Genomic DNA, 26,370 nt, shown 5'->3' on the forward strand with positions numbered 1-26,370 from the left:
CAAGAAACAAAAGTAAATATTCTGGGGGAGAACAGTATCTGCCACCTCTGATTTACATGCTGAATCAGTTCTGCCTCTGCAAACACCTGACTCTGAGGGTGTCTCCCCACTGACAAAAAAAGGGTATGGTTTAAGACAGGATAACTTATGTGTGTTCGCTATCCCACAGTAAAAACATAGCAGAGGCAAAGATCTTTAGTTTTACTGTGGGTGAGTTACTCTACCCAGAGGTGGGGTAAAGTGCTTACTTTATGGTAAATGCTATAGGAGAGGACAGAGAGAGAACTCTTCCACATTTGTTATCGCCCCATAAAAAACAAAAACTTTTAAAGGTGCAGCAGATAGAAAACAATACCACATTAGTGGCACAGCAACATACACCATGCTTTGGAGTCACTGACTAATCAAATGGCTAACAAAAATGGAGTTTCACTAGATTTGAATTTGGCCAATTGTTTTCAATTGTAGTAGCAGGAGAGGTGGATTTGGCTTAGTATGTGAAAAGCTGTCAAGTATCAGGGGGTAGCCATATTAGTCTGTATCCACAAAAACAACAAGGAGTCTGGTAGCACCTTAAAGACTAACAGATTTATTTGGGCACGAAAAGCTTATGCCCAAATAAATCTGTTAGGCTTTAAGGTGCCACCGGACTCCTTGTTGTTTATGTGAAAAGCTACATTCTTTACATTTGTTTGATGTTTGAGGGTGCCAAGAACAAGCAGACCAATACTCTAACATTTACATTTTTTGAAAACATTTTCAAATCTTCTCCAAATTAACACCCTTACATTTTATGCATGCGCAAAGCACAAGTTTCTTTATGAACAGTGGGTAAAAAACAGATTTACAAGAACAAGTGCTCCTTGTGTGTGAAACTTCACTTTTTATACGTACAACAGTTTTTATGCAAAATACTGGGCACAAATGTAGAGGCTGCCTTGAAATCCCTTTGACATTTTGGCAGCGGTATTATGGTAATGTACATAACTGTATCACTGTTAACAGTTCATTGTTTGCATTATAAACCTTGATTTCTAGTAGAAATAGGCAAAAGAGGTGGCGTGTGGACTAGGTTTAAGTTACCGTTTGAGTTCAGATTGCCTCATGTTTAACTTTGAGGTTCAATGGTTCCAAACTCTTGCAAGTATTTTTATGAGAGTTTGACTCCAAATGGCTGAAAACAGATTTGCAGTTGCATTTTCTGAGTGAAGAAGCTCCTTGGGTTGCAGCATTCCTGGGAAACTTCTTTCACTCATGTGCTTTAGTCCCCACTAAACATGGTACTTTCCTGGTTCACTGAGAGCAATCAGGCAAAGACCAGCATGAAGCTTCTTCCTGCCGCAGCACATCCTCCAAATGGGTGCACTTCTAAACAACTGCTCCCTCCGGATGCCATGACATGCATGAGAACTTAATTATAAAGATGTTCACCATACACGCAGCCGCAGGAAACCTCACTGTACGTCTTCTTTTGCAAATAGATTTAAGACATTGAATGAATAATTTAATTACAGCTTTTTCATCATACTGTATATATATAAATATGTAATCAAGTGGCATAAAGCTTTAAGTGGCATGAGTTTAGGGTGTATATATATATGCAGTACATACAATGTAGTTTTAATCTGACCTGGCCATTCAGTTATGCAGTGTACGTGCAGTATGATACTATTACTAAATCACAGCAGTTTCATATAGTTCTGCATTATGGCTTTACAATTGTTTTTATATACCCTTTTCTGTACTAGTGCAATTATTTTTATGTAGCTTTTGAAAAAAACAATCGAAACAGCTACTAGAAAAATAAGTAGACATCATCCAAACTTTCACCTTAAGTCACAGTAGATTTGTTGCAGTTTCTGCGATAACCACTTTCTTCCTTTTCTTTAAAGCACATATGGTTGCACTTGTAATAAGGCAAACTGCTGTTATTATCCCGAATCCTAGCAACACTTTCCTTGAAACACTGTACTCAATATTACCAGTGAGATAATCCATTGGGGGAACAAACTTCACTGCTTGTGCTATATTAGATATATCAGAGTGCAGAGAGGCTTTATCAATGGCACATACAGCCACATAGATGATGGTGATATTTTCTGTTGCAAAAGCTTCTGGTTTAAATACAAATATTTCCTTGTACCCAGCATGCTGAGGTGTCAAATCAGAAGTATTCACCAACATAGTTTTATCAAAGTTGTCTCTTAGTTCCAGAGGACTTTCACTTGTTCTTATTTCGTAACTTGCAGCTGAAAATGGAAATATGTCAACATAGATTATACCGAATGTATTTAACCCTGTAATTAAAACGGTTGATCTGTTCCTTTAGAAGCAGTCAAATTGTTAGCAGCACAAGTGAGCGCCTATTCCAGTCACCCTATTCAACCATTTGAACAGTGAAGGTTGCATGCTGGACAGATCCCATAACAGAACACTTGCTCTGGTAACTTGAGGGAGACTTGAGGAAGCACTTGTGAACTTGAAATCTCACTGAAGACAAAGATTCACGACATTGAAATTAATAGCCAGAATGGGCTAATTCTGTCCTCATCCAAAGCCTCACAGCCCTACCAACTTCACTCAATTCAGCCTAGAATGAAGTAGTAAAATTACAGTAAAATTGTTGAGTCAAAGGCTTTCACTCTTCACTCCACTCTCTCCCTTCACATTTGGAGACCACATGGCTCCCTTCTGTGGCTGTTCAGAAACCAATACCACAATATTATGAAGGTAAAGCCTCCCATCACAATTGCAAGCACTACTTTTGAAATTCTTTTAAAACCCATTGGCCTAATCAGTCCAAAATCATCCCAAAACCTGGAGTGAAATTCTGGCCCCATTGAAGTTAATGGCAAAACTCCTATTGACTTCAATAAGATCGAATTCCTCCAAAATCTTTTGTATGCTGTGTTTCATGCTGAGTGACAGGAATGGCACATATAGGTCAGTTATGGGTAGCACACTGGTTCATAATGATAATTTTTTTTTTCATACCAACACCATAGAAATATTGGGTAAAAAATTTCAGAAAGTTTCTTCACTTGCTCTCATGCTTCAGAAGCATATTGGTTTGCACAGGCAAAACCTGTACTGATACTTAAAAAAAGGTGTGTTTTCTCTGTACAAAATGGTTGTGGTTGCAAGTTTTTGTGAGCACAGTTAAGCAGAACCAGTGAAAATTTCTTTCAGTCACTGCACTTTCATTGCAATCAGATGACAAGCGACAAACCATCAAACATACCTTGCCCCTGGTCAAGATCATCCCCTGATGCTGTCCATGATAAAATAATCATATCATTGGCTGTTCTGGCATGAAGATCAATAATTTTACATGGTGGAAACACATCAGTATAGGGTCTAGTAGGAACAGCAGACATTATGAAGGAGCCTCCTGAGGCTGTTCTGCTGAAGCCACCTACTCTGGTTTGAATATCTTCATTACTGATGACGGAGGGTCTTGGTGGGTTCATCTGGATCTTACCTACAGCCACATACACAAAAAAAACTAACATAAAACCTCACCCACAACTGGACTTGTCTCAACATTTTCACATTATGGAGCTCTGAAGATATAATGACCCCAATTCTGATCTCACCTATACTGCTGTAAATCAGGAATAACTCCATTGAACTCAAGTATCAGAGGGGTAGCCGTGTTAGTCTGCAGCCACAAAAACAACGAGGAGTCCGGTGGCACTTAAAGACTAACAGATTTATTTGGGCATAAGCTTTCGTGGGTAAAAAACCCACTTCATGCATCTGAAGAAGTGTGTTTTTTACCCACGAAAGCTTATGCCCAAATAAATCTGTTAGTCTTTAAGGTGCCACGGGACTCCGTGTTGTTTCCATTGAACTCGGTGGTGTTGAGAGACCAGAATCACTCCATAGTATGTTCTCTGTATCTTCAAGAATACTGAATTAATGAGAATGAAAATAATACCTAAGTGAAGTAGTTGGGACTCAGCATAAAATGGTAAGTGTTTGACATTTGCTAAACCTTTATAACAATTCTGAATGTAAGATGATTGATTATGATTTTCCAGTGCCATTGGGGTACATGGCACTTTACAGATGTAGAGGCAGGAGAACTACCAACATCTGCTTTTTTCACAGGCAAAACATAAATCCATGTGGATTTATTCCTTCTAAGGTGCTATCTACATTACAAAAGTAGTGTTTTAAGAAATAATTTTTTTAAACTTACTTTAAACACGGTTTTAACTACCCATTTTTTGCTCTTGTGTAGAAAGGGCAGAATTTAGTTAAAACAATTTCTGAAAAGCATCCAAAACTAATATCATCCAGCTGGGCAGATCCTTATACTTATGAAGATCTCTTAGCAAGGATGGCAATGCTCTAATGTCCTTTAACAGTGTTTGAGAGAACGTGATGCAGTTATTTATTCCAGTGTATCCACAATGGAGTTTGTTTTACATGCCTCACCCCGCATTACTCCATCTCACCATTTTCTACGTAACCGGGTATATACATAGAATGACTCCATGGCACTGTGGGGTGTGGTCTGACAGTCTTGTTAGCTCGTTGAACACGTACTTTCAAGTTGTATCTGCCATTTTCAGAGAAAGAATAGATGTACCTGGAATAGACACCGTCATTCTTGACAATGTCTGACCCTAGACATAAAAAAACAACAGAATTAGCACAAAGAAATTACTGCATTAGTTAGTTCTTCATTGTTAGAAGGAAACTCAAAGGCAGGGATGGAGGCAAATTCTGCTCTGACTTATAGCCCATGCAACTCCATTGACTTTGGTGCTGTACAAAATCAGAGAATAATTTTGCCCAGGCTGTTTATAAAGTGACCAAGAGAATGCAATCGGAAACTAGAAAGCTTGCTTATCACCCTGAGGGATACTGACTGAGGGAGCAGCTGATTTCTCAGCATGGGAGAGTTAAGGGATTTTCATCTCTTGGGCCTATTGGTTCCCATCATAGATGATCATACAACTATATCATTAAAGCCAAGTAAGCCAAAGTCAGACCACCGTAAGAAAAAGGCCACAGAATCAAACCACAATGCTCAGTTAAAAGACAATGATGCAAGTATTATGCTTTCAACAGATAGGCACGGTTGTGCAGCTGGAGGGAGATCCAGGGAGGTCTTTATTAAAATTCTGCCAAAAATTGAAGGGGCGTTGTGAGGCAATTGGTAGTGCCTCCTTTCTCACTGGTTATGAGAAAGAATAGATTCCTAATTCCCTCATACTTCCTTCCTGTAAGCATATATACACTTGGCAGTTGGTTGCATCGTAAAATTTTTATGGGAACCCTTGTTAATTGTTGGTAGCACTTCACCGTTGGCAGGTTATGACTTGATGTGAACTATGAACCAAATAAAACCCTAGTTACAGCCTGTTCTGGAAGGCCTTGCACACCAGCAAAAGACAGGCCACAGCACATTTGTTCCCCTGGCTATACACCATTAAAATTGCTGAAGATGCCAAAAAGCCAACTGCGAGTATGATTCAGTAGTAAGTGTAGTCGCACAAATTGCATATAACAGATGACAAGTCAAGAGCACCATTCACATTAAAATCTTTACATTTCCTGGGTGCCTCTCACATATAATCTGTGCTTTCAGAAACTGTTACAGCAGATTCAGCTGCCACACACTGCAGAAGCAAGAAGCTAAGTGTCCTTTTTGAAGCAACAGCTAGCTCCACTGAGGAAGATTTGAGGAGGTTGGGGGCAGGGAAATAAATAAAGGTCCAGAGGAGAAGCTGAAAACACTTAGGTCTCAGTCCTACAAAGGGATTTTCAGGCATGGGCTCTTATTCCCACATGGAGTCCTAGTGACATCAACTGGATTCTGATAGGGGCCTTAGCTCTAAGGATGACAGCAATGAGTAAATTAAATAAGTGGTGATGTAACTGGGATTAGATTCATCATAGCAGTAAATGCTAGATAATTATACAAAAGAAAACAATGTATAAGTCACCTCCCAATTTACAGAAATGTCAGTTAATAAAATTATGAAGTGATAATTACCGTCTATAAAAAGCCTTTATAATAGGTATGGTACAGCACAGAGATACACATCGCTTCACAAAATACATAGACAACGACTGATTTGTCAGTGCCTTGCACCTCACATAGTCATTTAAAGCAGTGCAAAGCAAATGTATAATGGGTGTGAATGGTACTAAAGCAGAATGGTGATGTTTTACACCACTTCACACAGATGCAAACGATTGCACCGGGTGCAAGGCACTGGAGAATCAGGCTCAAACTGTTAGCTCCTCAGGGCAAGAAACTTAAGGGCCTGATCCTGCAAAATACTTATTACTGAGAAGTAATGTGTGTTTGGCGTTATTGGCTTTATACTACAAATACAGAACACCATCCATGTCCCTCCATTTGAAGGGGAGTAGAAGACTGGGCCCTCACTCAAATACAGTATACACCAGAACTCTGTTAACACTTCAGTGGGACTATGCACACGCTTTTAATTAAGCGCATGCTGAAGTGCTTTGCAGAACAGGGACCTAAACTAGGAGTAATTCTACTAATGTCAGTTGCACTCATGTAAGTGAGATTGAAATCAGGGCCAATATCTCTCAGCACATTGTTTAAAAATCATACAATGCATTAGCAATTAAGATAGCCCTTTGATTTTTTTTTGTAAAATTGCAACATGTGTCACAAGAGCCTCCTTACCTGCACCATTGTCTAAAAGGTCCAAGATAAGTGGATCTCCAGTCTCTGGTTTGATAATGGCAGTTACATTTGCTCCAAGAATAGGTGAAAGCCCTCGACTGACTTGTGCATAAACAACCATCGATCTAGGGTATTCGTTTCTATCATTACTGATGTGGGCTTTCACAGTTATTGCAGGTATAGTAGAGTTTGCTGCTCGAGAAGTCACTGTCATAGTTAGAGCTTGAGGGGATAGGTGAGTATTCATGAGAGTGTAGGTCCACTCCCCAACCTGAAAAATAATATTTTAAAATTAAAGAACCCCCCTTTGATCAAGGATTTTAATTTTGGGCTTGATTCTGACATCCTTACTCGTGCCGAGTACCTTACTCTTCCTATAGCTTCGTTTAAATCACTGAGTAAATATTATTCTATGTGACTAAGAGTGACAGAATTTGTCACAGAGTGGGATTTTAAAAAGCCTTTCACATGCGAGTCGTCTTTACTCATTGAAGTATTTGCCTTTGGCCTCAATGGATTACTTATGAGAAAGGGCTTCTCCTGTGAAGAAGGGTTTACAGATTCATGCCCTTCAGTGGTATAAAATTCAGCACCTCTAGTCTCATGGAGTCTGAGTGCGCAAAAGAATAATTAGGAAATATATAAATTTTAACAAAAAGCTGATGCACTGGATGTCATTGTTTTAACAAATCTTGTTAGCAACTTTAACATGCACTAATTTTGTGAGTATTTCAAAAGGAATTACACACACTGGATTAGTTCAGTCTTCACATGCTCCTTTTAATCTCTGGAGATGTCTCTCTCCTTTTCCTTTATTCTTGAGCCTTTTAATTTGATGTTTTTAAAGTACTGGTTCTTTTCAATTATGGCTTTGTAAATTTTAACAAATCATTTCAATCCTTTTGGTGCTACATATCAGACAGGGAAATAAAAAGGAAGAAAATGGACCCCTGGCATAGCAGTGAGGGGTTGGGAGATGTGGAGGTGAATTCTACTTTAAAGGAAGTGAAAATAAGATGCGTATAAGCTTTAAAGTCTCTTTTAATCTAAAGAGACCCATTTTTCTGCTCAGTGGGTAAAACAAAAGGTTATGAAATTGCAATGTGGCAGAGTCATCATATCACACTCTGTTCAATTATTCCATATGTGATTACAATTTAAATAATTCATGTTTCACACATTGGTTACAGGCAGGGCCGGTGCTACCATTAAGGTGAACTAGGCGGTTGCCTAGGGTGCCAAGATTTGGGGGCACCAAAAAGCGGTGCCCCCAATTTTTTTTTTTTTACAGCGTTCCTCCCTGAGCGCACGGTCGCCGCTCCACTTCTCCCGCCTCCCAGGCTTGCAGCGCCAATCAGCTGTGTGGCGCCGCAAGCCTGAGAGGAGAATTAGAGTGGGGGCAGCGTGCTCGGGGAGGAGGCGGAGCAGAGGTGAGCTGGGGTGGAGAGGTGCTGCATGGCTCCCCAGGCCGGGGGGGTGGGGAGCTGCCATGGGGGTGCCTCAGGATGGATGGGGGCAGGGAGCTGCCACAGGGCTGGGGGGGGGACACAAGGTGGAAGTTTCGCCTAGGGCAAAACTTCCTTGCACCAGCCCTGGTTACAGGGCCGCCCGGGGGGGGGGGGGGGGGAAGGCAAGTGGGGCAATTTGCCCCAGGCCCCGGGCCCCTCAGGGGCCCCCACAAGAATACAGTATTCTATGGGATTGCAACTTTTTTTTAATGGAAGGGGCCCCCAAAATTGCTTTGTCCCAGGCCCCCTGAATCCTCTGGGCGGCCCTGATTGGTTATGATCAAATGACAAAAGAGAAGTTAATTTCTACCTCTGCAATTCCTGGAATCTGGAGACGAGCTACCTGCAACACTGTATTAACCTCAAAGTCCTTATTGGTGTAGTTTTTTCCATTGGGATCAAGGAGAGTGATCCTCGGAGGTTCAGCAGTCTGCCATGTTACTACAAAGAAGGTATCCTTTCCTACTGTGCTATCAATAGACACTGTCCTACTAAACTGCTTATAGCTCTCAGTCCTTTCACCAGCGCTTTCAATCTATCAGAGAAAAAAAAAAAACCACAGAATTACTAAATAAAAAAAAAAAAAAAAAGCGCATTTTGCCCCAGATAAGACCTTCCATTTTACCCTTAAAAATAAAATCTCATGCTTAAATAGGACAAAATACATATTAAGACATTTGTCTTCATAATTTTCCTCTTGTTCTTCTGAGTATACTTCAGCAGTAATTCCACTGAAATCAGAGAAGTTACACTGGTATAAATGAAAGGATATTCAGGCCCAATGGCTTTCTTCCCAACATGATGCACACAATTCTCTCTACTAGATGGAATTTCTGACAAGCTCAAATATATGTTGGGATGATCCAGTGAACATAGTGTACTTAGACTTTCAGAAAGTCTTTGAAAAAGGTCCCTCACCAAAGGCTCTTAAGCAAAGTAGGTAGTCATGGGATAAGAGGGAAGGTCCTCTTATGGATTAGTAACTGGTTAAAAGATAGGAACCAAAGTTGCAAAAAACTTTCTGTGGCTGTCTAAATATGGAGGAGTTGGTGTACTCATAAGGTGAGTACTAGGGCTGGAAAAGGCCTCTCGTGTTATTAATTATTTGTTGAGTGCTGACAGAGAGCTCAGTGCGGTGCAAGGCATAAAAATAAAGACAGCTGGGAGGAGATAGGAGCCCATTCTTTGGGTGAGCCATAGTTCCTGGATGGTTCCCTGGATGGGTCAGTGCTAATGAACCATTGAGAATAGCCCACTTCCACCTTTATTGAATTGGCTCGTTAGCACTGACCCCCCACTTGGTAAGGCAACTCCCATCTTTTCATATGCTGTGTATTTATACCTCTCTACTGTATTTTCCACTCCATGCATCTGATGAAGTGGGTTTTAGCCCATGAAAGCTTATGCCCAAATAAATTTGTTAGTCTCTAAGATCCACAAGGACTCCTTGTTGTTTTTACTTGAAAAAGTTGCACCACCATAACTATTTCAGTCAGGGGATGGGATATTTTACCAAAATAGTTATACCAGTACAATTGTAGTGTGGACTCAGTTATGCTGGTATAAAGGGGTCTTATACTGGGATAGCTTATTCCTTTTCCTGTGCAGGAATAGCTGTATCAGTATAAATACTTTTATACTGGTATATCTTCATCCACACTAGGAGGATAGTTAAAGCAGCACATATTTTATCTGTACAGATGCCCATATTCAATTAAGCGAAGCTTATTTACACCAGCCGAGGATTGGGCCAAATTGTGTATTCACAATATTCTCCTTTTCTTTTTGAGAGTCAATGTTCTAGTACATCCTACTCTTGGCAATCTATTTCCACACCCTTCTTTGCACACCGACAAAAGAAGCCCTGGTGGAGATACTCCTGTCTCCTCTTCAGCCTCTGTTTGTATCACTAGGTGATATATGGTGCTCAGCTGAACCTGCTGCAAACCTTCACACACCTCCATATGAAGAAGTGCATGTGCTCTAGCATGTATCAGAGCTTGTGGTAAAATGCTAAAGCACAGCACATTGTACAAGAACTCAAAGTGGATAGACCAGTGCCTAGCACAAACTCAGCTAGGCCCAGCAGCTGTCCTGTAAAGGTGAGAGTGGTGGTCACAGCAAAGGGAGGCTTAGAGAAGTTTGCTGTGGGCTGACAGGTAGGAAAGATGCAAAGAGGGGAAAGAAGGGTTTGTGAATTGATCAAAACCTTACAGGAGGTTCAGTTCTTACTTTGCCTGAACTGGTTTGCCCATCCTTAATTACTACTTCCATGCCTCTTTCAAAATAAATACATACAGCATAATACAAAAGTTTTACTAATGCTGCAGTGCTAGTCAATTAACTGGGAAACCAAAGCATTAAAACTGGTTACAAGACCGACCTGAATGGAATGACTGAAAGTATCTCCACTCCCTGATGAAATTGCGCAGAAACCATCAATTAGGTCATTGGAGTCCAGTCTATCGGAGGCAAAAAACGCTAAGCCCCCTGAAATAGAGTACAGTTTTTATTTTGTAATAGAAACTCAATTTTTGCTGTTGTACAGTCTTTTGACATACTTGATATATGAACCCAGATTTAACTGATATAGAATCAACTCGCCACAAGAATCTTAGCCCGATGTTTTCAAAGCAACATGAGGATTGCTACATAACAAACATGGACTTTAATAGTTGGTAATTAAAAGCTCTCCCACTGCTTTCAAAATAGGTCTCATCACAGTGACAATCTAAATGTACCATCTCTGAATGACTCTCTTGATTTTAAAAATCATAGTAGTCATTTTACATTATTTACAGGATGCATTCCAACTGCATTACAGACCCAATCCTCTAAGCCTTACTAAATGAGACAACTTGTGACGAAAGCTTTATGAATGAATAAGGATTACAGGACTGGACGCTGCTTAGACATTTAGGGCCAGGTTTCCAAAAGTGGCCTCATTTTTATGGACATCACAATTTTTTAGTGCCTAGTAGCTTTAGACATATTTGGCCTAGTTGTCAAAGGTGTTCAGCCCCCAACGGTTCTATTGATTTAAAATAGAGGTATGGGTGATCAGCACTTTCAAAAGTGACTAATGATTTTGCATGCCTCCATTTGTGAGTGCCCAGTTTAAAACAAAGGGCGATACTGGTGCCCTCACACATGCTGGCGAGTTCTTACATGATTAGACCCCTTGGCTTTAATAAGGCTATTTGTGTGAGTAGGGGTTAGACTATGCAACCCTAACCATGTAATGATGGCTATGCAAAAATGAGGCTCCAAAAATTAATGTTCACTTTTGGAAACTTAGAACTTAGGCCCTGGATCTGACCTTGTAACATACATTCACATAGAATAAAATTCACCTTTGTAAAGAGGGCCAACACAAGGTCTACATTAAGTCCCACTTCAATCCTTGGGTGAAATTGACCCTTGTGTGGAGGGCCACTCCATGACAAATGGTCCTTACTCATAGTTTGTCTCACTGATCTCAGGCATTTAAATGGTTGAGATGGAAAAGGGAATTTTAAGCTTGAGGCTTCTCTATTCACTGAAATTCAATTTTCATTTTTATATTCTGCTAAAATACTCAGAGTCTAGCCATGTAAGTTCGTTAAATAAGCCATCCAATCAAGGAACAGAAACATTACCACATGACTTATGTATCTTACCAATGCAGCACAAAAATCAGTATGTTAAATATTGGGAATGAACTGTTAGTGAGCAATTGTATAGGAATAAGAAATTCGCAAATAATTTTGAATAATGTCTACACGTGAGAGTCTTGAAGTCTTCTCATGGACGTTTCAAACAGAAAATAAAAAGGGAAAAATTGACAAACTACTCATTATGAATTATCAGCTCAGCTCTGCAAAAGCAGTATTCTTTAGTAGTAGTTCCTTCAGAGTACAGAGACACTACCTACATAGTAGCACAGATTGTTTGAGAGAGAGAGAGCTACAACACTGCAAACAACCATAGATTGTTTTAACCAAACACAAGAGGGACAGCTCCACAGTCAAGCAAACATCTACATATTTACTTAACTTTACTCTGTTTACTTTACTATTTGAGCCAAGGGTTTATAGGATTGGGGACATGGTTTGTAAAAAATTTTTTACCTGTCTCATGGGCTAATTGTTCAACTTCTTTAGCAGCAGATGGGCCAAGAGCAATGGTGTGAATGATCGATCCACTGTTAATTACGTTAGAAAAGCATTCGATTATCCCACTGTCTTCTCCAGCTGTCAGTAATATAATTTCAGAACCATATATATTTCCATCTTGTTTTTTAATCACCTGATAATAAAGCACTAAGTATTAATATGAAAAAATGTACATTATATGCTCTGCACATACAGGTACAGGAAAATGGCATTGTAAGAGGAAGTATATCAAAGCAAACATAATGCAAATTCTCTTATATTCATCAATTTCTCTGCATTTCGTATCCATTATGTTATGGAGTGAAGAAATAATATCAACTAAATTAAGAATGTCCTGTATAGGTAAACTTCAGAAGGAAAGAGCACAGGGAACCCCTTCAACATTACCCCCTTCCCAGTGTACTTGTGCAGGACACAAATACCATTAAATAGCATCCAGGGGTTCTAGGCTTGTTGTCTCTCAAAGTATTTCCATATCAAATATGCTCAGCTGTTTTTTATTATATTTATTTTTATCTATCATCCCTGCTAACTCTGAATGTCAAGCTGGATTCTTTCCTTTTAATTTATCATCCACCAGTAATAAAGATTTTGCTAGCCAAATTATGTCCTGGGCTAACCCCATGCAACATTCAGTGTGTTTGCATAGTTGCAACTGATTAGAGCTGTTGATGCACAAGAAATAATGGAATTCCACTCACTCTTCCAGCTGTGTTGACCCTGTAGGGTAAACAGGAATAAAAAGTAGTTAAAATGTATTTAAGTCATTAGTGTTGGCAGATATGATCCTGAGTACACACACAGGGAGCAGGTCTGCAGAGTAAGAAGTGCCATTGTTGTTTAATCACTTATCAAAGCAGAACTGCACTTTCAATAGTAGATGAAAGAGTTTTGGAGAGTTCAGAAACTTTTCATTTGGGTGATTTCTAGTGCTAAAATTGCATGTTAAAATACAGATCATTAAATCTATGAAAGAAAGACTATGCAATGTAAACTAATTAAAGGAAAGTTTTTTTTTTTTTTAAACTAATACCCTCCCTTGAAATATCCAATTTTATTAGTTATGATATTTAGTAGGTTGTAAATGTATTGTATGTATAGTGGAAAACCAATAAAAATTATTTAAAACAATATAATCAACAGACTCCATTTGATATAGCAACAAAAACCCAGAAATGTTCATAATTAGTGACTTCACAATTCACCTCAAATCCCAGCTGGAGACCCACACAAATGTTTGTTCCTCCACTAGGTGCAGCAGTAGGTAGGTAAGAAGCAAGCTGTTTCCTTATGTCCTTGTTGACTATTTGACGCAACTGACTTCTGATTTCTCCTTCGTTATTGAAGGTGACAATACCAACATAAGAATTGTCTTCAACAACTTGCAGTAGATACAGTTCTGCTGCCTGACGCAGTCGATTGATCCGATCATCCTATATATAAAAAGTTCAAAGCAAACAGTGCTATTAATAATTCGCAATAATGAAACCAGGCACCTCTAAATTATCTGCTGAAAAGAACAGCATCTTAGAGAAAAACAGCATAAAATACTGCATATTCAAAAACTAGTTTCAGTTTAGAATAAAAGGTGCCCATGGACAGGCTCTGCATGCCCTACCAATTATTTAAAATTACAAAACCAAAATGTGCAGCTCAATCAGCTTTACCTAGCAGTAGCATAGTCAAATTCTAAAACCCCCTACATGAGCCTATACTCCAAATTCCCTGACCTCTCTTCAAAGGCTGGATGAAACAAATGAGCCCTGCAGTATGAAGTCTGGTACAGGATCAGCTACACAGGCAATGCTCCTTCTGAGTCAATGGAAATCACAGAGCTGGTAACAGCCCTGGTTCGGCTGGAATAGTCCTAGGTATTTACAAATGGTCCCAGACAGCTGCTGTCATGTTCAATGAAGAAAAGTCAGTTAGATTGAATAAGAAACTTGCTAAGGCAATATCGAATCAGTAGAAGGGAAGTGACGGTAGAGTCCTGAGAGGCTGACCAGTGGGCTGATTGCAGGAAAGCAGCTCTATTACAGCTCAGGATTCCTACCTGTAGCAGGCCAGTTAAACTGTGAGGGTTTCTGAGAGAGAAAATCAGTTGAGATGGGAAGGAATTCCTTTCTTGATTGGAAGCAAAAAATGGGACCCTAAGGGATGAAAAGAACCCCATACTTCCTTGTAATTCAATGGGCAGCTGACCCTTCTCCCTCACACACAGACACTGGGGGAATAGATTCCCAGGCAAGGTTTTCTGGGATTTGTAATTCTACTTTATTACAATTAGCAGTGATATAGGAGTATTGTGGCAGTGTCTATTGGCCCCAGTCGGAAAGCAGGGCCCTGTGCTAGTACGCACCCTATATGCCTAACACAAAGTTCCTGCCCCCAACAGAACTTACAATCTAAGCATAGTATGAGAAACAAGAGATGTATAGAACAGACAGACAGTGGGAACACAAGGTAATGGTGAGAGGAGTATAGGTAGTTCTAGCAGTCAGGAAGGCCAGACTGCTACAGCTCTCAGGGTATATTTACACTGCAGCTGGCAGCATGTTTCCCAGCTCCAGTAGACAGACTGGCTGAGCTAGCACACTAAAAATAGCAGTGTAGCCAGGGGCAGCTAGGGTTGCCAGATGTCCGGTTTTCGACTGGAACACCCCGTTAAAAAGGGACCCTGGTGGCTCTGGTCATCATAGCTGACCGGGCTGCTAAGGCTCCCTGCTAGCCCTGGCTCCACGCGGCTCCCGGAAGCAGCCGGCTTATCCGGCTCCTCGGTGCAGGGAGCGGCCAGGGAGGATCCGCATGCTACCCCTGCCACGAGCACCATCCCCACAGCTCCCATTGGCCGGGAACCACGGCCAATGGGAGCTGCGGGGGCGGCTCCTGCAGACACGGGCAGCACGCAAAGCCACCTGGCCACCCCTGCACCTAGGAGCCGGACATGCTGGCCACTTCCGAGAGCTGCTTCAGGTAAGTGCTGCCCAGCTGGAGTCCACAACCCTAACCCCCTCCTGCACCCAAACTCCCAAGTAGGTACTCAGAGTGTCTGGGCAGGTTTGCACTCAAGTCACTAGCCTGAGCGGTCACATGTGGTACTTCCAGCTACACTGCTCTGTTTATTATGCTATTTGGAGCAGAGCTTGCACATGTCTCTCTACCTAAGATGGGAAGCACTCTCCCAGTGTAGACATACCCTTAGAAGAAATGGTAGCCTGTTCCAGCAGCCCCCCACTGGCAGGAGAGAGCCCAAGAGAATGGCAGCAACCATAAGTGGGAGCCTGAAAGAATAGAATGTGTTAGAAGAGTTCTGTCTAAAAGCCATGTATATCTGTCTATGTCAGTAGGTCTCAACCTGTGGCCCAATCAGCACACTGCAGCCCATGTGACCGCTGCAGCCCATGTGACATCCTCAGGGCTATACAGGTAGTATCGGATGTGGCCCACATAATACATTGAAGGCCGCCCACAGTGGTAAATAGGTTGAGAACCACTGCTATATGCAGATAGCTTATATATAAAGGGCTTCCTAGCTGAGCTCTTAACAGGGGGAGCCACCTGAGGGCTAGGAGTGGGATTTAATTTCTGTTTCAAAAGATTTCTGAAGCAGAATTTTTTCCCACCTTTTGGATCCAATTACATCCATAACCTGGAAAATGAGGCAATGGGTCACACATTCTAAATCCAAACATAGCCAACGTTTGAACGGGTTGGGGCCAGGGAGGTTATACAGGAGACTACTGGTTTGGGTTCCTGTTTATTTGGGGGTTAAAGAGAAAAGGAAACATCTTTAAAAGTAACAAGGAGTCTGGTGGCACCTTAAAGACTAACAGATTTATTTGGGCATAAGCTTTCGTGGGTAAAAACCTCACTTCTTCAGATGCACTCTCCCAGTGTAGACGTACCCTTGGAAGAAATGGTAGCCTGTTCCAGCAGCCCCCCACTGGCAGGAGAGAGCCTTTTTTAAAAGTGACCTTTGATCTTAAGTGTCTCAGTGTCTGGAATCCAACTTGAGACACTTTGGGCCTGGTTTTGGTAGATGGTAAGCACCCATTGAAATCCAGGAGAATTTGTGACTTCTCAGCACGACTAACAATATCTTGCCTAAAGCGGACACCCAAACACTGAGGCACCCAAAATCAGAGGCTAACTTTGAAATTTTTTATCAGTTTTCAGTCTTCGAATTTCATTCTCCCATCTAGGACTTTGCATCCCTGCCCTTCAACTGGGGCTGGAGGGCTGGAAGCAGCCCCCACCCTGTGGCTTGGGGGGGGGGGGAGGATGGGGGCTGCAGCTGGGCTGTGAGTCCCTGTCCAGGAGCTGCAGCCAGCTCGGGAGCAGGAGCTGTGCGCTCCCTGTGGCTGCGTCCCAGCCCCACGGCTTCCACCAGGGGCTGCAGCGGGGACCATGCACGCCCCCTCGCTACATCCCAGGGCCATGTGCCCTCCCCCATTGCAGTTGGGGCTAGGCAGGGGCTGCAGCCCCAGCCACGCACCCTGTTCCACAACTGCAGCCAGCTCTAGAGCAGGGGCTGCGTGCCTCTCCCCCACCCCCGACTGCACACCTCCCACCCCCGCTGTGCCCCAGCCCTTGGCTTGTGCTGGGGGCTGCAGTGGGGACCATGCTGCAGCTGGGACTGCATGCCCCCGCTGGCGGCTGCAGAGGGAGCCAAGTGTCCACAGGCCGCAGCTTCCCAGGGCTGCTGCCAGGGCTTGGCAGGGGGCTGCCACCAGGGCCGCACACTCCTATCCTGCAGCTGCAACCAGCTCAGGAGCAGGGGTTGCACGCCCCTCCGTAGCTGTGCTCCCCCGCTGCAACCACTAGAACCGGAGCTGTGCCCCCCGCCATGGTGGGGGGGCTCGGCCTGTGGGTCCCCCGAGGACTCCATTCCTCCCCCCTACTTTTAGTAAAGTCACAGACAGGTCACGGGCTCCATGAATTTTTGTTTATTGTCGGTGACCTGTCCCTGACTTTTACTAAAAATAGCTGTGACTAAATCTTAGCCTTAATAATCACCACTATACATGTTTTGTTGTTGTTTTTTTAAACACACGCACATGCCCCCACCCACCCCATGACAGGATTAAAAATTTCGTCAGCAAAAAAATAGCCCCTGGTTAGTATAGTTAAGGTGTTTGAATGCACAATGTAAACAAGTCAAATGTGTTTACAATAAACAGATAGTAATATTTCTGAGGGACGATTTACCCCATTCATGCTGTGGGAAACATCAAGAACTAAACAGATCACTCGGTCTCTCTTCTGTAGCAATGAGAAGGTAGGAGGAGGTGGGAGGCTGGGGTCGGTCCTTGGAAGGGTGTTATTAAAGTCCATAGAGCTTATTATTACATCCCATGTACTTCTATAGTCGCACATTCTGTTTTGCGGATTGGGAGCTTCTCTATTATGGTTACTTTCATTACAAAATTCAACCACCTAGAAGTGGGAAACAAATAAATAAAGCCAGCAACACAAGAATACAAATACTGATGTAAGAAAAATAATAATTTGGACTTCTATAGTGCCTTTTACTACAGGAGCCAGGAGCACTTTCAGTTAATTTTATTATATCTGTTTTATCAACACAGTAACTGAGGCACTGACACAGGTTAAATGAGCTACCCAAATTAACGGCAGAGTGAGGCACAGAACCTAGAAATTCTCTCTCGCAGTCACATGCCCAATGCACTAAGCTATTGCAGCCCCTAATCTAATATTACTGCTTAGGCAGTGTGTTTCCCTCTCATGTCCAGCATGCAGGTGCCATGTAAGAAGTATAGTTTAACCCATCATGAGTAAGACGAAAATCTGAGCCCAGTCCTTATTTACGCAAAACTCCATTGAAAGTCACTGGAATTTTTGCCTGAGTAAGGATTACAGAATTTGCCCCTGTGGAAACAACAATATTGCTTATATGATCCTAGTTTAGGGACATCCACAAATGCATATAATGTACATTTCTATAATGGTTTGAAAAGTAGAGTCTGATTTGTGAAATATACCAGGGGTCCAAAAGATATTCTAGATTTTTATTATGGACTGTCATATATAATTGAGACATCAGTATATAGAAAACAGTTCAGCATTCATTGGTAGAAATGTTTTTAATACACTGCTACCTCGATATAATGCGATCCGATATAACACGAATTCGGATATAACGCGGTAAAGCAGTGCTCTGGGGGGGCAGAGCTGCGCACTCCAGCAGATCAAAGCAAGTTCAATATAACGCGGTTTCACCTATAACGCGGTAAGATTTTTTGGCTCCCGAGGACAGCGTTATATCGAGGTAGAGGTGTAGTTTGTTTACTGAGATAAAGGTTTAAACAAACTTAGCATTTGTAAAAGGAGGATAAAGTGTAATATTTGCAACTGTAGAGTGGCTTGTAGAAAAAAATCTATTTTTCTGTGATTATACTTACAGATGATAAGCTTTGCATGTACATTATTGATGACTTTGCAGTTTGAGTTCTCTCAGGAATAAATGCACATCCTTCCTTAAAAAGTCCCGTCAGCTGATTAATGACACAATTTCCTTCAGTGCAGGATTTTTTTTCACAGACATAGATCCCTGTAAGGTCAGATGTACACCTGGGAATGAAAGAATATTTATAATTTAGAACTTCCTGACTGGAATTAGGCCCCAATTATGGGTATGAGTGGAGCACTGACTTTAATGACACAGTTGTCCACTGGGCAGAGCCTAATTGCAGGATCATGGCCTTAATGAGTTACACACAATTAATGTGTTTGAAGAGGTATTTTTTGTAGAAATGTATTCCATACACAAGGAAGGACCAGTTCTACTATTTTTTGATTTTTCAGTCATTCTAATCCATTGAGTGAATCAAAAATATTAATCTTGCAGAATTTAGTCTTGCTTTTCATGCATTTCATGGTTAATACTTCATTCTGAAAAGTGACTGTCTTAAAATGGCTTCATGTTGATTTATGGTTATAGTCTCTCAATGACTTCCAGATACAAATGTGCTAGTTTTAACAAGTAAAAACATGTTGCTGTTTTTTCTAATGTCCAGCCCTGGCATATGGGAAGAGAGGCAGCATGGAGAAAAAAAGATGAAACAGAGACAAGCCCACTGGATGAGAGCAGGTCACGTAGCAGTGGTGGTACTAGTTCTGAGGCAGTAATGGCAGAGAAGGTGAAGAAAAACTAGCCCAGCACAAGAAGCTTTGGAAGAAAGAATGGGGCCAGAATATTGGGAGGGATTAGAGGAGAGAAGACAACTAGGAAAATGAGAAGAGAAAAAGGAGGCAGCAGAGAAAAGGAACAGGCAGCTGACAGACAGCCAAATAGATGGGGTAACAGGAAAGGGAATTGCTGAACATCTGCCTCTCCAGATTGAGAGCAATTCTGAGTCTACAGGAACAATGCAGAAGAAAATCAGGCTCAGTGTCCTTGACAAATCACTAACCACAACAGTGTTAAGAAAGGAAAATGCAATGTGGAGCAAGGAAAGATAATAATTAATGCAATTCATATGAACTAATTGCAGTGTAGGTAGGATATTTTTATGTGGGGTGAAATAGGCACTAAGAGAAAGAGACACTTGAGAAGTTTACAGAAACAAACCAGATTTGTACCCGACTGAAACCCATATTTCTAAAGCCGATCAGAACTGGAATTTAAAAGAGTAAAATAACTTACCTTGTAACTTTAACTTGATTTTGTCCAGTTATATAGAAAGGCTTTTCATTATTATACTCGTCAAATACCCCCCATCGAAGGTGGGCCCATTCATGGACAAAAACTCTGCCTGTGGGAATAGTACATGGAAACTTAAGGGGTACTGTAAGATGTATTCTATTTGTTTGTCTGTATAGATCACTGTACATAAAACCAACCAGCAAAGATGTATAGTAACTGTCAGAATTTTTGAGTACCTAGCAAATCCCACTGTGGAACAGTAAGAGTGGGTGCTCAATATTTTTCATAAAAAAAAAAAAAAAAATCAAAAAAAAAAATCAAGCCATTTATATTGGTGCTTAAATATGGCTAACACTAGACACTCATTTGAAAATCTTGGCTTTTATTTCTTTGAAAATTACCTTCTAACTTTACTATATATCTGGGTTTGCACTAAACCTATAGTGACACAGATGGGCAATGAAGTTTGTTTTTGTTTAATATGCATTGAAATTGTAGGAAGGTGCACAATGAACAGTAATTAAAGACTTAAGGTTCCTGGATTTTCTTTTAGGTGAACTGAGTTCTTTAGATGCCAAGGGAATGGGGCAAAAGCAAATCCCTATACAATTTTAACATAGGGTTTGCAAGTAGTGCTTGCTAGAGAGACATCTGTGAAACATTTGCAGCAAAGGGTTCAACTATGCAATTTTCCATTTTTTTCATTTTATTATGAATTTAGACATGGTACTTGCATGCAAATTTTGCACATATTTTCCCCTGAAAATGGGCCCATTACCGAGATAATTTGGATTTGAATTTTCACATCTATTTGATGGGAAAAAGTCACTGAATTGAAACTCACAGAAAAGTTAAATCTCTCAGTCAATCTCTCTGCAATGGGTACTCACTCATCCCCATGCTCATCATGTGATGTCTGTGTTTGGGAAGCAGTCTTACCCAAAGTGAAATGGAGAAAAGTTTTCAATAATTTCCACAGTTTTCAGACACCATTATTGAATTGACAGACTTTCTTAAGAAAATAATTGCTCAAAAAGCAAACAAAACAAAAAACAACAACCCAAGTTCAACTTGGGCTCTAATTTTCCATGCTTGAAAGAAACAAAGAGGCTGATGGCCAGATCCAACTCCCATTGAACTGACCCTAAGTTAGTTGCCTCCTGTGAGTCAAAGGCAGACAATTTCCACACCCTACTGGTGCTCATAATAAAGTTAACTTATCTTCAATTACACATGTATGATATTTTAGATTACTAGTTAAGCTTTTTCATGTATGCTTGAATACACAGTGCAATGCAAATGAATTAATATTACTATGACAACTTCAGCACTCTTTGACTTTTTAATGTTCATGGACTCAGTCTTGCAAATCCTTACTTAGGCACTCACATAAGTGATTGCAAAGATGACCACCTGGAAGCTCACAAGTGGCACAACCATGAATCATGAAAGTCAATTATTAGGAAGAGAAAGAGGTAACATTGGCTTAGCCAGCCCAGTAAGTACTTCTCCAAACCCTACTTGCATTACTCACATAAGTAGTCCCACTGACTTCATTGGGACTACTCACAGCATTTTTAGCCTAATGAGTACTTATCTATGTCATTGATATCATTGCATTTAATATGTGCTTTTGCGTTTAACAAAATTAACTTCATGTCCCGTGTAATGAGTGGACAATCCTGACAAAAATAATTTTTGGAATACTATCAGTTTTCCTTATTTATATGGCTGGATATCACAAGTGGTTGCTCTGTTATTGTAGCCATGTTGGTCCCAGGATATGAGAAAGACAAAGTGAGTACGGTAACTTTTACTGGATTAACTTCTGTTGGTGAAAGAGACAAGCTTTCAAGCTCCTCAGAACTCTTCTTCAGACCTGAGCTTAAAAGCTTGTCTCTTTTACCAACAGAAGTTGGTCCAGTAAAAGAAATTTCTCACCCACCTTGTCTCTGGATTTCATCATGTCATATGATTTTTAATAGGGATAGTATAGGTATGTTTAAGCATGCCCTGCTGCAGAGAGAATAGACTAGATCTATGACCTCATGTATATTTCTATGATTTTTTTGGCCACACATTTGAGGAGAGGTAAACTTGGACTACTGTATAGCTACTCTACATAAAGTGTATTTTGGGGCAGGGGAGAAATATCTCAATCCTGCAAAGTGCTGAGATCCCAATAACCTACTTCACAGTGGTGTGAGACTTTATTAATGTTTGTAAAGCACTTTGAGGTCTTCAGATGGAAGGAGCAATACAAGTACCTAGTATTATTACGACTCTTGGCATACTTAGTAATTGACTTCTACACGCGTGAAAGTGACAGCAACTATTATATAGAGAGTCCTCATAGATACACCTCTTTTGCTGAACACAAAGGAGAATAAAAACAGAAAATTAAGAATGATTTAGTAAATTTACCCCGTGATCCATAGACATCAATCAAATAATCATTTACTAGGAAGTTAGGTGTGAAATGAATATATTTTCCCATGTTTCCACATTCTCCATATTGTAGGGTATATGGCTCATCTCCATGTTTCCAATAAGGAGCAGCAACTATGACCTCTGCCTAAAATTACAAAAATGTCATGTTTAATTAATTAAGTGTCGTAATATTTTGTTCTATGTAAGTACAGCATCTAGCACAGAGGGGTCCTGGTCTGTGACTGGGACCCTTAAGTGCTAGTACAATACAAATCATAAAAACATTTTGGATCTGACTTTCATTTACACTAAGACCACATTACACCTTTCTGGAGAATAAAGGGGCCTTAAAGAGGGAGAAAATTACATTTATACTCATACTCCGGCCTCCTTACGTGACTAAAGTGTGTAAAATGGCCTTAAGGTAAATAAAAATCAGTCCCTGTACATATAGCAATAAACAGAGACACCACGGTCCAGCAAATACTTTTATAACGTGTGCAGTTTTCTTGATAATACTCTTTTCATAAGAACGGCCATACTGGGTGAGACCAAAGGTCCATCAAGCCCAGTATCCTGTCCTCTGACAGTGACCAATGGCAGGTGCCCCAAAGGGAATGAACAGACAGGTTATCATCAAGTGATCCATGCCCTGTCACCCAATCCCAGCTTCTAGCAAACAGAGGCTGGAGACATCATTCCTGTCCATCCTGGCTAATAGGTCCATCAATGGCTATCTTCCATGAATCTATCTAGCTCCATTTTGAACCCCGTTATAGTATTGGCCTTCACAACACCCTCTGACAAGGAGTTCCAGAGGTTGACAGTGTGTTACGTGAAAAAATACTTTCTTGTGTTGGTTTTAAACCTGCTACCTATTAATTTCATTTGGTGGTCCCTTGTTCTTATATTATGAGAAGGAGTAAATAACACTTCCTTTTTTACTTTCTCTATACTACTCATGATTTTATAGACCTCTATCATATCCCCCCTTCATACTTGTTTCCTTTCTAGTATGTAGCCAGTTTCTTCCTTTCAAAAGTTCTATTTTACACATTCTATCGCTCTGTGACAGTAGAAACACATTAACTTATTTTGGAAATCATTTTAACATTATTTTTGCCTAGTATTGATAACCTTCATTCAAATAATTAGCCAAACAAGTTTTTCTTTATTTTTCTCTAATATTTTCTCCCCAGTCAGAAAACAGATGCCAAAAGTAATGATCAGTGAACCTTTTTCTTTGTGAGCCCCCGCTCACCGCCGCCAACATGCTATTAAAACTCCCTGGCCCACCCGTGCCACAATAACTGTTTTTCTCCATATAAAAGCCAGGGCCAGCATTCGGGTGTAGCAAGCAAGGCAACTGCCCAGGGCCCCATACCACAGGTGGCCCTATTAAGCTAGAGTTGCTCAGGCTTCAGCTTCAGCCCCTGGTGGCGGGCCTTGGGGCCCTGCGCTTTGGCTTTCTTCCCTGGGCCACAGCAGGTCTAACATTGGCCTTGATTGGTGGTCCCCCCTGAAATCTGCTCACAACCCCCCAGGGGGCCCTGGACCCCTGGTTGAGAACCACCACTGTATAACACTGGTAGGGCAGATTGAAGTTGACCCAACAGTTGGTACAGGCAAACAAAAACATTCAGAGAATCTCTGGGTTTAATGCTATCCAGGGGCATGAAGGAATGTGCACAAACTACATATTTAAGTGGATTTACAGAACAGCAAGCCTGCCCACTGGGTGACTTTTTACTTGTGAATACTGATATAGTCCAGAGGTTTTGTACGTAAGCAGCATCCTCAGCTGGAGATAGGATAGTCAAGGGGGGAAGTCAAATCCAGAAATGCCTTAATGAGCCTTCATTCTTGCCATCCAAATAGTCAAGAGTGAAAGAAGGGGGCAAGAAGAGGAGCAGACCGCAGGGCCTTGGTGCAGTGACGTAGCTTTTGTACACTGGGGAGGAGGAGTGTGTATCTGGCATGGGAAGGGGAGAGACTCAGTGGTGGAAATGGATGTTTAGTGTCCATAGGGTAAAAGGAACATTTGTTTTTAAAACATGCTCATGATGGTACTTCAGTTTCTAAGACAGGCTTTAAATATTACCTTTTCATATGACTCATGTTTTGGTTTCCCATAACTGTTTGCTTTCCATGTAGCAGGTATTAAAATCTTTATATTCTGGAAATAGACTCTTCTTTGTGTAGCATTGAACAAATAAAAAGAAGCTTCAGTTATCATTTCCTAGTAATAAAATGAAATTAAAAAATTACAGTAAACTTACTGGTTTCAGAGTAGCAGCCGTGTTAGTCTGTATCCGCAAAAAGAACAGGAGTACTTGTGGCACCTTAGAGACTAACAAATTTATTTGAGCATAAGCTTTCATGGGCTACAGCCCACTTCATCGGATGCATAGAATGGAACACACAGAAAGAAGATATTTATACATACAGAAAACATGAAAAGGTGGAAGTAGCCATACCAACTGGAGTCACTGGGGCATTAGGTCAGTGGTGTATGTTACTATGCGCAGCAAGAACTGTAGAAAAGTTTCTGGACAATCAGAAGAAAAAAATAAAATACTTCACCTTTTTATAGTGTTTTCATCCCAGGATTGCAATGTGCTTTACAAATGTGCATTAACTCCCACACCACCTTTGTGAGGTTCGACTAAATGTTGTTATTGTCACTTTACAGGCTGATAAGCTGAGTCACATAAGGGTCGTAACAAGGCTAGAGAGAGAATCAGTGTCAGAGCCAGAAACGGAGATCTGATTCTTGCACCTCAGCTTCATCCACTAGTCAGATCATCTTTTGGTGATAAATACAATTGCAAACAATAAAGCGTAACATGTGTAACCTGCTGGTATAAACTATGCTTGAACAATCTCACTTAAGCTCAGTTTTAATGAGACAGGTTAAACATACATACTGCACTGCACTTGTCTGGCCAATTACAATTGCCGTAATAACTTTCACAATATCAGTCAGGAGTGGAACTAGGAGAACAACTGGCTTTGGAGCTGTTACTGCAGATTCCCTTTCATGTTGAAACTCTGGGCCTGTTGAAGGCCACACCTTCTTAGATGAACACCTGGATATTAACGTAGCAGCAACATGTTAGCAAAATACTAAATGCATCATAGACTCACAGAGTCTCTAAGGCAAGAAGGGACCATTGTGATTATCTAGTCTGACCTCCACTAAAACACAGGCCATAGAACTTCTCCACTATGATTCCTAGAGCAGATGTCTTAGAAAAATATCCAATCTTTATCTAAAAGAATTGTTATACCCTATGCCCTTGGGCAGATGCCCAGCTTCTGCAGGGCCACCCCACATTCATTATTTGAATCTATACCTTGGCAATAACTTCAGCAATAGAAACAGAGTTAGTGGTGTGTTACTGCACATAGCTTTTTAAAAAATACCCATCACCCTTAATATCAGGAGTTTGCTTCATTCCAGTGAGCTTGCGACAAGGAATTCCTTGCAGCTTTCAGTGAAAAATACTTTGTGAAAACCTAGCGGGGTCAGACTCTTTTTAAAAAACCCTCAAGCATTTCTGCAGCCCACAAGGGAAGGTGAAGGCCACACAGGGTGTAACCAAAGTGGGACTGTTCCAGCCCAGCACTGCACTGGCTTGCTTCTGCCTTATTGAACTGGTGCTACTCACGGGGGTGAGCTGTGGGACGATTCAAGCTGCAGGGAAGCCGGTTTGTATTGCAGGAAGAGCTCGAGCGTGGGGCCTCTTACCTTGATGTTTGCGAGGAGTTTCTGGTCTTCTGGCACCTGCGGGTTGATCGCAACAAGTAGCCCATCGTAGCCATTGCCCTGCAGCCGCACCGCAGCGCCCCGGGCGGCCGCCAGAGTGAGCAGCGTCAGCAGCCAGCCTGCAGCAGCAGCCCCGTCTCCGCAGCTCATCCCGCGGGCAATGG

The 26,370-nt window shown here is 41.3% G+C and overlaps 1 protein-coding gene across 1 annotated transcript; it reads right to left on the reverse strand.

Annotated features, from left to right (window-relative positions):
• Positions 1 to 1,768: 1,768 nt before the first annotated feature.
• LOC113407430 (calcium-activated chloride channel regulator 2-like) lies at positions 1,769 to 26,356 on the reverse strand. The gene is made up of 14 exons (XM_026655940.1): positions 26,189 to 26,356; positions 24,539 to 24,676; positions 22,432 to 22,582; positions 20,008 to 20,116; positions 18,764 to 18,932; positions 17,550 to 17,777; positions 13,547 to 13,774; positions 12,297 to 12,474; positions 10,571 to 10,677; positions 8,498 to 8,722; positions 6,680 to 6,950; positions 4,464 to 4,634; positions 3,242 to 3,481; positions 1,769 to 2,249 (listed from the first exon to the last, which is right to left on the reverse strand). The coding sequence occupies exons 1-14, from the start codon at positions 26,354 to 26,356 to the stop codon at positions 1,837 to 1,839; spliced, it is 2,796 nt and encodes a 931-aa protein (XP_026511725.1). The 3' UTR covers positions 1,769 to 1,836.
• Positions 26,357 to 26,370: the final 14 nt, after the last annotated feature.

This window comes from Terrapene carolina, unplaced genomic scaffold (assembly GCF_002925995.2).
Source record: "Terrapene carolina triunguis isolate 2854851 unplaced genomic scaffold, T_m_triunguis-2.0 Scaffold211, whole genome shotgun sequence".
In the NCBI taxonomy this organism is placed as follows: Eukaryota; Metazoa; Chordata; order Testudines; family Emydidae; genus Terrapene; species Terrapene triunguis.

Coding starts and splice junctions, on each gene's coding strand:
- LOC113407430 (XM_026655940.1), bottom strand. CDS start 26,356: ATGAGCTGCGGAGACGGGGCTGCTGCTGCAGGCTGGCTGCTGACGCTG. Junction 10,678..12,296: donor ACAATTAGCCCATGAGACAG/GTAAAAAATTTT, acceptor ACTCTATTTCAG/GGGGCTTAGCGTTTTTTGCC. Junction 8,723..10,570: donor CTTTCAGTCATTCCATTCAG/GTCGGTCTTGTA, acceptor TTTCTCTGATAG/ATTGAAAGCGCTGGTGAAAG.